We start from the raw sequence: 15892 nt of genomic DNA on the forward strand, positions 1-15892 counted from the left end.
CGACCGATTTGTTAGAAGGGACCCCTGAGCAGAGGGTCCCTTAAGAGGAGTGGGGCCTCGGGCTCTCCTGAGACCCTCTGGGAGGGACTGCAAAGTCGCTGTCCGGTATCCACAGGCAGTCGAGGGCGGGGGAGACAGAAGGACAGAATCTCATCTTCCCTTCTCTGCCCCTGAAACAGGGGCCCAAGGAATGCTTCTTCTTGTGCTTTGCACACAGTAAGCACTCAATAAATACCACTGATTGATGAATTGCTCCTGTGGGGTTTTCGTCTTTGGCATGAGTCAAGGATATGTAGGCCCCAAAAAGGAATGGAAGAGGGGCTGCTGATGAGCGCAGGCCGAGAGAGGCTTCTAATTGAGCCAGAGCTTGCCAGAGGAATTTGCCTCTCTGGGGCTCTCTCCCGACCCGGGGCTTGCTGGCACTTAACCAAGAAGCCAAGGATAGGAGGTCACTGCTTCAAGGTCACAATTGAATGGGAGGAACCACCCCCTACTGTCCCCAGCCGCTCAGTCCCCCCCTCCCCGGCCCCCGCAACCCTCACATGTCTGGCCAACACAGGCAGGATGCTGATTTTGGCCTTTTCCAAAGAACCTTCTCTCTTCCCCTTGCTTTTCTTCTTCACAGTGGCCACTCCCTGCCCCAAGCTAGGCAAGGGAGATTGGAAAGGGGGTTGGGTTTTCTTTCTTTCCTCCACTGGAACCACAGCCCTTGCTCAGGCTCTACCCCCAGGGGTGGGTGTGTCTTAAAAGGAGCCAAGATTTTTTTCTATCCACAGCAGGAAGTTCTCATGTAGCAGCAGCAGTGAAACTGTTTATTTTTAGAGAAAATTGTTTCCATATAGGGGAAAGGGCCTGGGCCATGCTCTCCCTCTCCCTCTTTCTCCTTCCAATTCCCTCATTTTCTGTCTCCTCCTGTCTGACTTTCTCCTTGTGGCCTTGGTATCTTTTTCTGAGTCTCAGTTTTAAGTCACTGTATCTCTATTGTTTCTCGTATTGTCTCTTTCTGCTTCTTTGTCTCGGTCTCATCTCACCCTCACACCCAGGTGTGTTTTGGGGGCTGGAACTTTGGAGGGGCAACCACCCTCTCCTGCTTCCCCGAGTTACTCTGATTCCCAGCTTCCCACCTCCTCAGGCTCTATGCTATGTCACCCCTGTTGGCCACCCTCAATCCCCTTGCCTGGGGTGTTGGAGAAAGTCACACAGACATAGAGGTCAGAGAGGTTAAGTTTGGAGGAGCCAAACCTTGGGGAGGGGAGGGGGAACGGTTGCTCCCTCTGCCTCCAGCCCAGTTCCTGGGACCTCCCCAGGGTAGGGAGAGTCCAGACTAAGTTCTTTTTAGCTGTTCAGGAAATGCCCCAGATCAGACAGCATCCCACCCTTCCTTTCAGCAGGATCAGTCTCCAGAAGGCCGGGAAAGGGGGGTGGGGGGGTGCGGAAGAGAGATGCAATAGCAAGTGGGTGGGCGGATTGGGGCACAGAGTAAGAATTCCTGGGTCCCACAGGGACATTTTCCACTGCCTGCCCTTTAAGTGGAGACAGAGGCAGGAAGAGGTTGTTCCCAAATCTGGGAGCTACAAAGATTCTCACACTTGGAGTGAGGAAAGCATAAGAAGAGATGGAGAGGAAGCCGAACCAGCAGAAAGCCAGGGTGGAGGTGGAGGGCTGTGGGAACAGCTGGAATGTGTCCATGGAGGGTTGTCCAAGCCAAGAAGACTCTGAACCCAATCCAAGAAGGACAGTTGTGCATTTGCAGGCTGGGGGAGGAGGATGGAAGGCTATAAAATTTGGGGGGTTTTGTTTGGGTGGGATTATCCTGCACCCTCCTCGGGGGGGAAAGCACCTAAGAGGGAACCCCCTTCCCATATTTCCATGAGCCAGAGTCTGTGTGTGTGTCTCTGTGCAAACACACACATATCAGATCTGCCCACAGTCTAGCCGGTTACCTCACAGGGAGCCTCGCCCGTGCCTCTCCTCCCTGGGAACTGGCCATGAAGACAGTTGCTATCCTGAAACCACCCTCCTCCACCCTTTCGACCCAGCTCCCGCAAACCCCTCCCGGACAGGGTAGGAGGGTTCACTCCATCTTCCCTGGCACCCCTGAGTTAATCTGTGTAGGGCCTGGTTGTGGGTGGGGTGCAGCTGCTTGGCCTTGTCTGCAGGGCTGGGTTGGAATGAGCCCGGCTGGATATGGCGCCTAATGCAGTGCTGGCGCCCCCTGCTGGTCACAAGGAGAGCTGCCCGAGGGAGTCCGATACCCCTGGCAGTTTCCCCCTGGACTATGGGAAACGTAATGACAGGGAGTTGAAGGCATTTGTGTTCGACGGAGAAAGGGCATTTTTGAAGTTATTTAGTGATGCCCTTGTCCCTCTGTTTTCCATCGTTGCGAATTAGTCCCCAATTTGCCCAAGGTGTGAGTCTTGGTGCCATAGTACCTGAGAGTTTGGGATTAAAAACTTAGCTTTCCTGGGGGCGTCGGGAGCTTCCACAGCAGCTGATCAGCCTGCCCCTCTGCAATCAATCAATCGTATTTATTGAGCGCTTACTGTGTGCAGAGCACTGTACTAAGCGCCTGGCAAGTACAAGTTGGCAACATATAGAGACAATCCCTACCCAACAGTGGGCTCACAGTCTAAAAGGGGAGACAGAGAACAAAACCAAACATACAATAAAATAAATAGAATAGATATGTACAGGTTAAATAGAGTAATAAATATGTACAAACATATATACAGGTGCTGTGGCGAAGGGAAGGAGGTGAGATGGGGGATGGAGAGGGGGACAAGGGGGAGAGGAAGGAAGGGGCTCAGTCTGGGAAGGCCTCCTGGAGGAGGTGAGCTCTCAGTAGGGCCTTGAAGGGAGGAAGAGAGCTAGCTTGGCGGATGGGCAGAGGGAGGGCATTCCAGGCCCGGGGGATGACGTGGGCCGGGGGTCGATGGCGGGACAGGCGAGAATGAGGTACCAAGGAAATGAAGGAGTGACCTTCCTCTCCTCCTCACCCCCACCCCCCAACCCCACGACCCGAAGCTCTTGGACATTTGCTGCCAGTTCCCTTGGCTGTAACTTCCCACAGGGGTTGTTAACCTAGATCCATACCCCCCACCCCCGCCCTACCTCCTTCCCCTCCCCACAGCACTTGTATATATTTGTACAGATTTATTACTCTGTTTTACTTGTAAATATTTACTGTTCTATTTATTTTGTTAATGATGTGCATATAGCTATAATTCTATTTGTTCTGATGATTTTGACACCCGTCTACATGTTTTGTTGTCTGTCTTCCCCTTCTAGACTGTGAGCCCGTTGTTGGATAGGGGCCGTTTCTATATGTTGCTGACTTGTACTTCCCAAGTGCTTAGTACTTAGTGTGTTTATTGAGCACACAGTAAGCGCTCAATAAATACGATTGAATGAATGAATGAATGAATCCATCACAGGAGCTGGGTGGTGTCCCCACCTGCCTGTTCCCTCTTCAGGTCCCAGGGCCAGTGTTGAGGGGTGTCTGAAGAGCCTCCTCCTTTTCTCCCACCAGGAATAGAGGAGACGCAGAAGGCGAGAGAGGAGGAGTAAAGATGGCACAGGTTCTGCACATGGACTCTGGTTTTCCAGGTAAGGGATGCCGGGATGGGGAGAGGTAGCCCTGTTTTGCTAAGGAAATTGCACTGGTTCTGGGGTAGGGGAATGATGGGGGGGCGGGGAGGGGACCTTGGGGTATGGCAGAGTGAGATGCAGGGGGAGGGTCACAAGGCTGCATGGGAGAAGAACTAAATGTGGGATGGGTGACTAGTCTCCTGCAACCCCCATAGCCCACATGCCCATATCTTGTTTCACTCCAGGGAAGCCCAGCACCACAACCCCCACAGCTTTCCGGGGGAAGGATCCAGAGCCACCCTACTCGGTGGAGACGCCCTACGGCTATCGGCTGGACCTGGACTTCCTCAAGTATGTGGACGACATCGAGAAAGGTCATACCATCAAACGGGTAGCCGTACACCGGCGGCCGCGCCTGGGCTCCCTGCCCCGGGGGGCCGGGTACACAGGCTCCTGGTGGACCTCCACAGAGTCCCTCTGTTCCAACGCCAGCATTGACAGCCGCCACTCTGCCTACTCCTACTGTGGCCGGGGCTTCTACCCGCAGTATGGAGCTCTGGAGACCCGGGCCGGCTTCAACCCCCGCGTGGAGAGGACTCTGCTAGATGCCCGCAAAAAGCTGGAGGACCAGGCGGACTCCGGGGAGGGGAGCCAGCCACGAGCGGCGGGCCTGGGCAGTCTGACCCCCAGTGTCTCGGGCTCCACCAGCTCCCTGGTGGGGGCTGGGCTGCCTCCGCCCCCACTGGGACGCCTGCAGTCCCATAATGGCACGCCCTACACCCCGCTGAGCTCGGGGCTTTCCACGCCCGTGTCCCCCACCCCGGGCCACCTGCAGCACGTGCGGGAGCAGATGGCCGGGGCTTTGCAGAAGCTGCGGCAGCTGGAGGAGCAGGTGAAGCTCATCCCAGTGCTGCAGGTCAAGATCTCGGTGCTGCAGGAGGAGAAGCGCCAGCTCAGCGTCCAGCTCAAAAGTCAGAAGTTCTTGGGGCATGCCGGGGGAAGCGGCGGAGGCCGAGGCTGGGGTCGCGGGGAGCTTTTCCTCGACCTGCCCGAAGAGTGTGTCCCCGCTGGCCCAGAGCCCCTCCCATCGGGACAGGCAGACATGGGGAAGAAAAGAGAGACCCGGGCAGTGGGTGTGGGGCCGGAGGAGGGCGGCGGTGGCCGCCCAGGGCCCACCCTGAAGAATGTGGCCACATGGGTGCGGGAGCAGGATCTGGGAGGGCCCTGCCCGGCCGAAGACCAGGGAGCTCTGACGGCTAAGATCGCTACCTTGGAGACACAGCTGAAGAAGGCCCTTCAGGAGCTGAGGGTGGCCCAGATGCAGCTCGGCGGGCAGGCCCCGGGCCCGGCCGACAGGGCCCCAGCACCCCCGGGCCAGTGGCCGGACAATCTGGCAGGAGGAGGCGGCAGCCAGGAGACCCCCGGGCTCCCTGCAGCGGCCTCCGGCCAGCACCACCCTTGCGACCCACGGGAGGCCCGGGGCTATTCGCCAGAGCAGCCGGTGGGCGGGGGCTGGCAGCCCCCAGAAGGGCCCATCAAGGTGGACACGGTCAAGGTGATCCAAGTGCCACGGGAGTTGGAAATCGCAGCCAGCACGACTACTGGGGTGGCTCGCCAGCCCCAGCGGGCTCAGAGCCTGGAGCCCTATGGCAGCGGTCTCAAGGCACTGACAGCCCGGGGACCTGAAGGAGACGGCAGCTCCCTGCCCGTCCAGAACTCTGGCGGTGGCAGCCCGGCCTTGGAAGCACCGCCCTCTGCCCCCACTTACCGGACCAATGAGGTGATAGAGACCACCTTTCCCATCCCCAACAGCCCCCTCCCCAGCACCTTCCATGCTGTGAAGAAGATCAGCATCACTGCCGAGCCCTACCGGGATGAGGACCCCCCACTCGCCACCCCAGGATTGGACTGCAATGGGGTGGCAGGTGAGCCCTGCGGAGGGATGGGAGACGGGAGGGGGTCTCCGGGCTGCAGGATCTAGCACAAAGCTGGGCCTGAACTGCGGCCTCTAAAACGCCACTGTCCGGGTGGTACGTCTGACACATAGATGCATGTTGATCGTTCGCTGTCAAATTGCCCATCACCCTGGATGGGCCTGGGGGGCTAGCTTCACAGCCTCCCCTGACCTGGAGTGCTGGGTGGCAGGACGAACGCCCCAAAGGGCGGAGCTTTATGGGGGTCCGAGGGGCTGCAGCCTGCTTCCGGCCTCTCGGGGCGGCCAGCCGAGGGTGAGGCCCCGAGCCTCAGGAGCAGCTCTCGGGAGGGCTGCGGATTGGCTTCTGCTCCCGTCCAGGGCCCCGAGCCGGCATTGGAAGGCGATCAGGGTGAGCGAACAGACCCTGCGGCGGGGGAGGGTGCGGGGAGGGTGTGGGGGTGCAGCAGGGGGGCGGGGAGGAGAGATTTCGAATTATGGGCCGAAATGTGAAGTGACTCAGGTTTCACCAGGCCCCACCGGAAGGCAGTTTTGGACCAAGAAGAGGCCACAGCTGTGTTTGTATATCTTCCTTCTCAGAGAGGAGGGATGTGTATCTTTCCCCCAGCCTTCCCCCTTATCCCCACCCCTCTCCCCATTCAAAAATATTTTTCCTGGAAGGTTTTTAGCACAGCAGGACATCTGTATTCTGTGTCCACCCCAAATAAAGCCGCCAGACCGAACCGGATGGCATCTCGGATTACGTTGCCCTGCTGGGCTGAACTCTTATTGACCACCGGGGCTGGGAGTGCCCCTCCAGGACCTCCAAGCTAAAGGCTCTACCTGAACTTTAATCCCAACTCCCAGTAGGTTTTTCAGTACCCTACTCGTGGGGGTCAGCAGGCTGAGGGTGGGATCACCGCACGGTGAGTTTATTCAGCTCTGCAAGCAAGAGACGACATGGCTCGGCAGGAGAGGAAAGAAGGGACTCAGAATCACCGAATCTGCGTGGTGGAAGGGCTCTCTGGAGGGCATATCATCCTTTCCCCATCTCTCGCAGGACTGTTGGTGGGCTAGGGAGGAGCAGGGACGTCTTCCGTGGTTTAACAATCCCCCCCCACCCCTTGCCGTTGGGAACAAGTTCTTTCTTTATCTGAACTTAATCCCTCCTGCTACAAATTTCAGCCCATTTCCTTTGGTTTTGTCCTTGGCGATGATGGAGAACAGCTGGTAATGGCCCTTCCTAGGGTCTGAGTCAGTCACAAATGCCTGTTCCTTACCCTGAGTAATCCCAACTTCTTTAATAGCCTCTCTTCATAGGTCCTAGCTTTCCAACCCTTTCATCCTTTGAGTTATGATTCCCGATTTCCTCTTCTAGTGTTTCCAAGCCCCACTCAGGGCCTCTCCGTTTTCCACATTCTGAATGTGGAAGAGAAAGGGAGACAGAGAGAGCTGAGAGCAGAGTCCGTAAGAGGATCGGAGGGTGTGAGCTGGGACCCCTGCTGATGCTGGAGAAGGCTTTTTGCACTGTGAGCCGAAGGAGGAAAAGAGCCTTTTCGTCTTGCCTGGCTGGGGTCAGGATGCCCCCTGAGTCAGTACTGAAGTCCCTCCTAGATCTCTCGGGCGGCAGTGCTCCACCCTCATCTCCTCTCTCTTCTCCCCTAAGCAAAACGTGACTAGTGGGACATCTTTCTCAAAAACACATTCTCCCTAGTTCTGCCTTGAAGCAGGATTCAGAATGCTTTCAAAAGAGAGGGACCTGAAAATTGTCCCGCAGATTTCCGGAGGAAGGGAGAGGGTCAGGGGCAGCATTCTGGAAGGACTAGGAGGAAGAGGGGTTGGGGCGGCTGAGGAACCATCTGAATAGGAAGAAGAGTCCCTTCCTCACAAGATGTGCAGTCCCAGCAAATGTCGTACAGTGCCCAGCACATGATAAATGCTTAACAAATATCATTTAAAAAACAAAATGAAAGCAGACTACCCTGGGGGCTAGACTGATGCAATGCCATGCAGAGGCTATCCCTCCCTACTGACCCCAACCAGAGCCCTGGATAGGCAGGAGAGGGGGATCCCCTCTCCCTTCTCTGGGATGATGGAGGAGCCTGAGCTTCTAGAGGCTGACCGGGCTCCAGGGATTGGGACTAGGACTGATTCTTCAGCCTCCCAAAAAAGTCATGGGAAATCCTTTGATGCCCAAGGCAGTGCCACAGGCCTGCCCAAACCACAGCTGTGCTTCCGCTGCCACCCACTGCTCTCTAAGGCCAGGACAGCATTTAACATCCACCCTCTCTCTCTGACTCGGAGCATCTTCAGGTCTCCCCAGGAGCCTTCAGAGGCCTTCAGAGGGCCCTCTGGGGCCAGTGTCAGCCCCTCCCAGCACCATTCAAGCACCCACTGGGGAAGGGTCTGTTCAGCAAGCTGGGGGTCCAGTCCCCGCAGCCAAAAGTGACATCACTTCAGGAGAGCAGAGCAGGACAGCAGGGCTCGGTGAAGAAAAAGAAGAAGATGCTGAAGACCCAGGTAAGGAAACAGGAGAGAGAAGGGAGACAGGGAGTTAGGAAAGGCGATGGTTTAATCACAACCCAGAGCCCGCCTGGGCCAAAATCCTAAATTCAGCTTTCCACTTGGGAAAGTGGTAAAGGAGGTAACAGTTCTACCTGTGACTTGGGAAGGAGGCTCCTATGGGCCATTACGGCCTTCGCAGGGAGGCTCAAAACATCTAAGCCTCAAAAACGTACCCCAGTCCTACCCAAACCGACTGACTGATCCAGCTCTTGGTTTTCCTCACTTCCTCTCATGGCTCTCCAGATCAGGAGACTTTGGAGTTTGCCTGGGGCCAAATGCACTTGGAGTTCACTCGTAAGTCCCCGATGCAACCCAACACAAAGTGTTGAGCAAGGAAGGGCAGAGCATATTAAATGCATTTTAGGCCCCGGGCTTGGGCTTATGTTATAGGCTGCTCTGGAGGATTTTTTGCAGTCCTCAGAGGCTGGCCCTAGTTTAAGTACAGTGTAAGGGTGGTGGCCAGCGGTGGAACCAGGGCAGGGTGAGGGAGCAAACCTAGAGCAGGACCCCTCCGCCCCCCGCCCATGAGCCCTGCTTCTCAGTGCTTTCGAAAGGAGGCCCAGAGAGGAATGCAGGTGCAGAGCCAAGGACGCATTTCCAGAGGCAGGGGGCTTACCTTGGTTGATGGAACTTGCTCCAGGTGCAGGGGTTAGTCTTGCCCCTGGTGGTAGTCTTGTCTGTGGTCCCTTTTTCTGCCTCCTAGCCTCATTGCCAGCTGGGATAAAGTCCATCATGAAGAGAAAAGATGACAGCACAGACCCTCTGTCCAACAAGAAAAGCCTCCAGTTTGTAGGAGTCAATGGCGGGTAAGAGGAACCTGCTCGGTAGTAGCAGGTAGCCAGGGCAGCTGGTCAAGGTGGACCGCCTCTCCCCGAGCCCCCTTGCCCATTTGTTTCCGGCCCCCCTCAGTTTCCCAGCCTGCTTCTTAGGGAGGGCCTTTTCAGTGAGGAACAGCCTGATCCACCAGAATCCATCCCCATTGCAAGAAGAATTGTCAAAGATTTGGGCCCCAGAACCCACGAGACTCTGCAGGCAGCAGTCCCAGTATCCACCTCCTTCCCCTGCAGATATGAGTCCACGTCCTCGGAGGACTCCAGCACAGCTGAGAACTTCTCGGACAATGAGAGCACTGAGAGCGAATACCACGAGGCCAGCGAAGGGCTTCCTGCGATCCCGGAAGGGGCCCGGCAGAAACACCTGGGGGCAGGAGCTGGGCCTGGCAAGGGATTCAGCAGCTCAGCGAAGGAGAGGCCAGCGGCAACCGCAGTAGCAACTGCAGCAGCAGCAGAAGCGGTCCCCAGTAGGAAGGAACAAGATGAGATCCGGTAACTCTTGTGAGGGGGTTGGGGGGACCACAAATTCCCGGCGAGGGCATCACAGGATGAGACACGCCTGACTGGGTGGCTGTAGGAACCGTTCGGATCAGAATGGGCTAGTCCCAGGCTGTCTCCAGTCCCTAAGCCGTGACTTGAATCTCTGCCTTCTGTTTTATCTAGCTCTCAGTTGGTGTCTTGTCTCTGATTCTCTTTTTCTCTCCTCTCCTGTCCCTCCTGGCAGATTGGAACTCAGCACAGACCTGATATCCGCCTGCTTGTCCCTGCAGAAATCCCTGGAGAGTCCAGGCACCCTGACAGACAAAGAGATGGTATGAAGACACCCGATGGGGCCCAGTAGCCCCAGAGGTGTACACATAAATAACATTGAAAATCATCTACAGGCTAGAGTTTATCGGTGCGTTATGTGTGGGTGCATTATCCTGTCCTCTCATCCACCCCAGCTCCTTGGGGAAGAGAGTTTTTTCAGAGCCTGCCCCTGGGTTTACTGAGGCACTACACCTTCACCAAGCCTAAACTCCCTTAGAGGCTCAAAACAATTGCCATTTAGTTGCTGCAAAGCTGGAGTTGAGACCTCATCCCATCTCCTACCACTCCTCCCTCTGTATCACCCTCTTTACTCACCCTCAGCCTGCTGCCCAATCCTGCCCTCCTGCAATCATGGGATACTTCTACCAATTCCCCCCTTTGTAATTATCTCTCCCCCTGAGTACTGTCTCCCTAACCCCCAACGTAATTGCGGCATATGCTTAATATAAGCCAAGCACTGTGCTGAATGATGGGGAGTTGGATTCAGTCCATGTCCCACATAGGGCACACAAAGAATTTAAGTGATTTATACAAGGTCACCCAGCAGGAAAGCGGTGGAGCTGGGATTAGAACCCAGGTCGTCAGACTTGGGCCTGGGCCTCTTTCCACTAGGCCAAGCTGCTTCTCAGCCCCTGTACACCTCTCTGATGGCTCCCCAGGTCCCTGAAAGATTCTCACACTCCCCCTTCTACTGTCCTTTTATCCCACCGACCTGCAGTTCCTTAACTGACAGTTCCCCAAGACCCTTGAATCACTAACTGCCTTCTGACCCCCCACCTCCTGAAGGCCTCAACATCCTTTGAAACCTCTTCTATTGACTCTTTCTACAGATTTCCTGGTTTCTGGGCCTCAACCCTATTAATTTGCTTCCCCTTGCCTGACGCTTATGCCTCCCCACCACCCCATGAGCCCCCAGTGTTGTCTCCACTCCTTTGCTGCTTATCTTGACTTGCATTCCCCAAATACCCCCTCCCTTTGCTTGTCTGCTTGAGAAACAGTGTGGCCTAGTGGAAAAAACATGAGTCTGGGAGTCCAGAGGACCTGGGTTCTAATCCTGACTCTACCACTTGACTGCTGCGTGACCTCAGGCAAGTCACTTAACTTCTCTGGGCTTCAGTTTTCTCATCTGTAAATGGGATGGGGACTGTCCAACATGATTACCTTGTATCTACCCCAGTGCATAGCACATAGCAAGCACGTAACAAATACCACAGTTATTATTATTATGTTATTATGAGCCCTTTTCCTGTTGACCAGAGGTGTCTGGGTATTCCCGAACCCTTGGCTGAAGTGCCTTTCTTAGCCCTCTCCTGTCCCCCTATCCCCCCGCATCCAGATCATAGCTAGTTCCCTTAGAATCAAGTACTACCTGTTGGAGACAGAGCATGTCAAAGGTAGAGGGGAAGAGGTTGTGAGGCAGGCAATTGAGTTGATCAACCTGAGATGACCAGAAACTGGGTAACAGTTGATGAAACCATCTTTAAAAAATGGAATTTGAAAAGGAGCCGATGGGAAATGCCACCTGCTTCTCTCTCTCTCTCTCTCTCTCTCTCTCTCTCTCTCTCTCTCTCTCTCTCTCTCTCTCTCAGAAGAACCTGGATTCTAATCTGGGCCCCGCCCCATGTCTGTCTGCTGTGTGACCAAGGGCAAGTCACTTTACTTCTCTGTGCCTGTTACCTCGTCTGTAAAATGGGGATAAAAGTGTGAGCCCCATGTGGGACAGGGATTGTGTCCAACCTGATGAATTTGTATCTATCCCAGTGCTTAGAACAGTGCTTGGTACATAGTAAGCACCTAAGTACCACCATAATAATGATTATTATTATTTTAATAGTATTAAGCGCTTATTATGTGCCAGGCACCAGGATAGAATTACGTTGGACACAGTCCCTGCCCCACTTAATTCCCATTCTTAATCCCCATTTCACAGATGAGGTAACTGAGACCTAGAGAAGTAAAATGACTCGCCCAAGGTCACACAGCAGACAAGTGGTGGAGCTGGGATTAGAACCCAGGTTCACTGACCCTCAGGCTCATGCTCCTTCCACTAGGCCATGCCACTTCTGTTCCTCCCACCCCACAGCTCATCTCCTTTCTCTCCTCACCCCTGCCCCACAGAAAGCAGCCTACACCACGGTGCTCCAGGAGTGGCTGCGGCTCTCGTGCCACAAGGACGCCCACCCGGAGGTGGTCCGCCGACACATGGTCACTTTCCGGGCCATGTCACCGCAGCTGCTCCAGTTCATCGTCAACATGGCAGACAGCAATGGCAACACAGCTCTGCACTATACAGTCTCCCATTCCAATTTCCCTGTGGTCAGACAGCTCCTGGATACCGGTAAGGCTCCAGACCCGTCGGAAAAGGAGGTGCGGTCCTCTTGCGAAGGGACCTGTGGAAATGAGTGCAGACTCGGTGTTGCCGCTGACACTCGCCCCTCCCTGCCCTCCCTTCTAGGGAAAGCAAGCCTGGGGGGCACATGGGTTGAGTATATCTGCAAAATCCCCTGCTCTTCTGCTGCCCAGGGCTCTGCAACGTGGACAAGCAGAACAAAGCCGGATACACGGCCATCATGCTTACAGCTCTGGCTGCTTTCCGGGCTGAAGGGGACATGGACACCATCATGCAGCTGCTAAAGCTCGGCAACGTCAACTCCAAAGCCAGCCAGGTGCGTGGGATGTGCCACCGGAGTTTGTGGGAAGGATGGGGAATAGTAGTGGTAGTCACTGGATCAACTAGCAAGCGCCTACCAATCAACCCCAAACCAGCATGACAGATAGGGAACAGTAAGTTCACCAAGACCATTGTTGTCTTCTCCAGACTTTAAGCTCGTTGTGGGCAGGGAATGTGTCTCTTTATTGTTACTGTACTCTCCCAAGGGAGAGTACACAGTGAGCACTCAATAAATACGATTGATTGAATGAATGAATGAGTTGTGCTGTGGCTAGAGATGGGGTCGAGAACTCAGGGTGGGCAGGGAACCTGTCTAGCAACCCTGATTTGTCCTCTCCCAAGCACTTAGTACAGTGTTCTGCAAACAAGGAGAACTCAATACATACCATTCATTCATTCATTCAGTCATATTTATTAAGCATTGAGTGTGTGCAGAGCACTGTACTAAGCGCTTGGGAAAGTACAATATAACAGTAAACAGTGCCATCCCCTGCCCACAACGAGCTGACATCAATACAAATAAATAAAATTAGACATATACATAAGTGCTGTGGAGCTAGCGGGGATTGGGGGTGGAGAGCAAAGGGAGCAAGTCAGAGCAATGCAGAAGGGAGTGGGAGTTGAGGGAAACTGGGAAGGCCTCTGGGAGGAGATAGATGTTCCTTCAATAAGGCTTTGAAGTGGAGGGAGAGTAATTATTTGTCAGATTTAAGGAGGGAGGGCGTTCCAGGCCAGAGGCAGGACGTAGGCCAGGAGTCAGTGGCGAGACAGGTGAGAGGAGTGAAGTGTGCGGGCTGAGTTGTAGAAGGAGGGGCTGAGTTGTAGAAGGAGAGAAGCGAGGTGAGGTAGGAGGGGCCAAGGTGATGGAGAGCTTTAAAGCCAATGGTGAGGAGTTTCTGTTGGATACGGAGGTGGATAGGCAAACACTGCAGGTTTTGGAGGAGGGGGGTGACATGTTCTGAACAATTGATGGATTGATGGAGGGCAGGGCCGCTATGATGCTAATCTCCCACTCTTGGTGAGAAGCACCTGGCTAATCCAGTGCATACGTGATGTGTACACAACACTGGCTTACTCTTTCGTCTGTCCAGCGCTCTTAACCCTAGCCTCTCCACCTGCCAGAGTACCCGTGCCGTGATACTGCCCCAAACCACTCACCCCTCTTTCATCCTCCTTGTCCTCCTGCAGGCAGGGCAGACAGCACTGATGCTAGCAGTCAGCCACGGCCGAATTGACATGGTCAAGGCTCTGCTGGATTGTGCCGCCGACGTCAACCTGCAGGATGACGATGGGTCCACAGCACTGATGTGTGCTTGTGAGCACGGCCACGTGGAGATCATCCGCTTGCTCCTGGCCGTACCCAACTGTGACGTCACGCTCACTGACCATGTGAGTTGGGGTAATGGTAGTGGTGGGGGTGGGATGGGGGCGAGCCTCAAGACCTAGGAGTGGCAAGAAGATGGATGGGTTGGCAAAAAGAGTTGGACCGGGCTAAGAAATCAGTGCTGCTGAACTGTCTGGCCTGAGGTTCCCCAGCCCTGCCAGCCCCGGCTGACAAGCGTTTCCCTACTTCTCCAACCAGTTGCTTTGCTTTGTAGGATGGAAGTTCAGCCCTATCCATTGCCCTGGAAGCTGGACAGAATGACATTGCGGTGATGCTCTATGCCCACATGAATTTTGCCAAGTCCTCGGTAAGCCCTGTCTGTTGGCTGTGTAAGACTGTGGACTATCCTCTAGATTGTAAGCTTGTTGTGGGCAGGGAGTGTGTCTGTTTACTATTGAATGAACTCTCCCAAGAGCTTAATACAGTGCTCTGCACACAGTAAGTGCTCAATAAATCTGATTGATTAACTGACCGTGCAAGCCAGTGGCATGATTGTCCCTCCTCTTGGCTGACCCCTCCCCCTCCGCTTTCTCCGATACCCCTCTGTTTAGCCCAAAGATTTCTGATGAAACGAGCGGGGGGAAAAGACCCTCCCCACTCAAAGAACTTGTTTCTTATACCAGGGTGCCCCAAAGCCGGCGAAACCTGAGGGTACAACTTCTTCCACTGACCCTCAGTAGAAGCACCGTGAACAGCGAGTGTTTCCTCCACCTCCTCCTGGCATGAAGCGGGTGACATCGTCCCTACAGCTGCATGGGAGCCTCTTGAGTGCCGATTCTATCAGAGAGGAGGAAAGAAAGAGGAGGGAAACTGCGTGAGGGCACTCATCTATCCTTACAGAGAGGAGTGAGCAAACACACCAATTGAATTGAGCACATTTCCCCCACCCCACCCCCATCCTTTGTGCTCTTGCTCCTCTGTGACACCCTCAGTAAGGACCAAGTGCAAAAAGAAAAAATGAATTCTTGGAAAGTTGTCCAGGCTCTGAGGGACAAAAGGATGTCTGTCTCTTAGCATTTGAGCTGTGACCCTCCTGCTTTCAGCAACGCCTGTAGACTGAAGCTGGGCTCTTCTCCTGCCTCATGGAACTCTTAGTGCCTTAAGATGGCACGCAGAGCTTTGAGCATGCGGGAAGCAATGAGGGAAGCATAATCAAGGAGAATAAGCTGACAATGAAGCATTTGTAAAGGGTAAGAGAGATTTACGTAAGCACTAAGAGTCATTTGAATTCAAAAATAGCCTGAATTTTATATTAACGATTAAGCAGCCATTCTATTTTGTGAGGACATGTATAGTTTTGAATGAGCCTCTCTAGCACCGCAGGCACTACCCCTGCCCACCTGTGGCATGTACAGTATTATACGGTCACTCTTCAGAGACACATTTTTGTGGAATTATTTTTATAGCCGTGTCTTTTTATGGACAAGAGGCAGCAGCAGTCGAAGATTGGTATAAAACTCAATCTGATTTTTTTTTTTTTAATTTTTCCCTCCCCCCACCATTGCTTCTTGTCTCCGTCCCTATCGCATCCAGGATCTCGTAAGCAACTGAGAGCAGTGCAGACAGCAGCAACAGGGCAGTGGCAAACAGAGAAATAAATCAGAGAAGCAGCAAGGCCTAGTGGACAGTGCACAGGCCTGGGAGTTAGAAGGACCCGGGTTCTAATCCTGGCTCCGCCACTTGTCTGCTGTGTGACCTTGGGCAAGTCACTTCACTTCTCTGTGCCTCAGTTCCCTTATCTGTAAAATGGAGATTAAGACTGTGAGTCCCTCGTGGACTTAATTAGCTTGTATCTACTCCAGCACTTAGTACAGTGCCTGGCACATAGTAAGCGCATAACAAATACCATAAAAAAAAGCCTACCCCCGTGCCTTACAGTGCTCCCTGTGGGTACTCAGCAAATATTCACTAGTGACGATCCTGACGACATCTTCCATGAAACATTTAAGACTGTTGGATTCAGGGGTTAGGAAAAGAGATGCAGTTTGATTTACTAATCAATCAGTAGTATTTATTAAGCATGTACTTTGTGCTGAGCACTGTACTAAGTGCTTGGGAGAGTCCAATAGAGCCGGCAAATGTGATCCCTACCCTCAAGGAGCTTGCAGTCTACAGGGGGGAGACAGACA

The 15892-nt window shown here is 54.0% G+C and overlaps 1 protein-coding gene across 7 annotated transcripts in view; it reads left to right on the top strand.

The window, feature by feature from the left end:
• Window positions 1–15429, top strand: part of KANK2 (KN motif and ankyrin repeat domains 2) — a 28151-nt gene extending 12722 nt beyond the window's left edge. For 4 of the 7 annotated variants that reach the window (XM_038771069.1, XM_038771068.1, XM_038771071.1 and 1 more), the window contains 11 exons: window positions 3530–3606; window positions 3834–5513; window positions 7805–8020; window positions 8769–8871; window positions 9133–9390; window positions 9623–9710; window positions 11827–12046; window positions 12232–12374; window positions 13568–13768; window positions 13978–14070; window positions 14387–15429. In XM_038771069.1, coding sequence (XP_038626997.1) covers window positions 3570–3606; window positions 3834–5513; window positions 7805–8020; window positions 8769–8871; window positions 9133–9390; window positions 9623–9710; window positions 11827–12046; window positions 12232–12374; window positions 13568–13768; window positions 13978–14070; window positions 14387–14443 — 3096 coding nt within the window. In that variant the 5' untranslated portion in view covers window positions 3530–3569 and the 3' untranslated portion in view covers window positions 14444–15429. Of the gene's footprint in view, window positions 1–3473; window positions 3607–3833; window positions 5514–7804; window positions 8021–8768; window positions 8872–9132; window positions 9391–9622; window positions 9711–11826; window positions 12047–12231; window positions 12375–13567; window positions 13769–13977; window positions 14071–14386 lie in introns of all 7 variants that reach the window. The other 3 variants (XM_038771070.1, XM_038771073.1, XM_038771074.1) reach the window with 3 other exon arrangements.
• Window positions 15430–15892: the final 463 nt, after the last annotated feature.

Source organism: Tachyglossus aculeatus, chromosome X2 (assembly GCF_015852505.1).
Source record: "Tachyglossus aculeatus isolate mTacAcu1 chromosome X2, mTacAcu1.pri, whole genome shotgun sequence".
Classification (NCBI taxonomy): domain Eukaryota; kingdom Metazoa; phylum Chordata; class Mammalia; order Monotremata; family Tachyglossidae; genus Tachyglossus; species Tachyglossus aculeatus.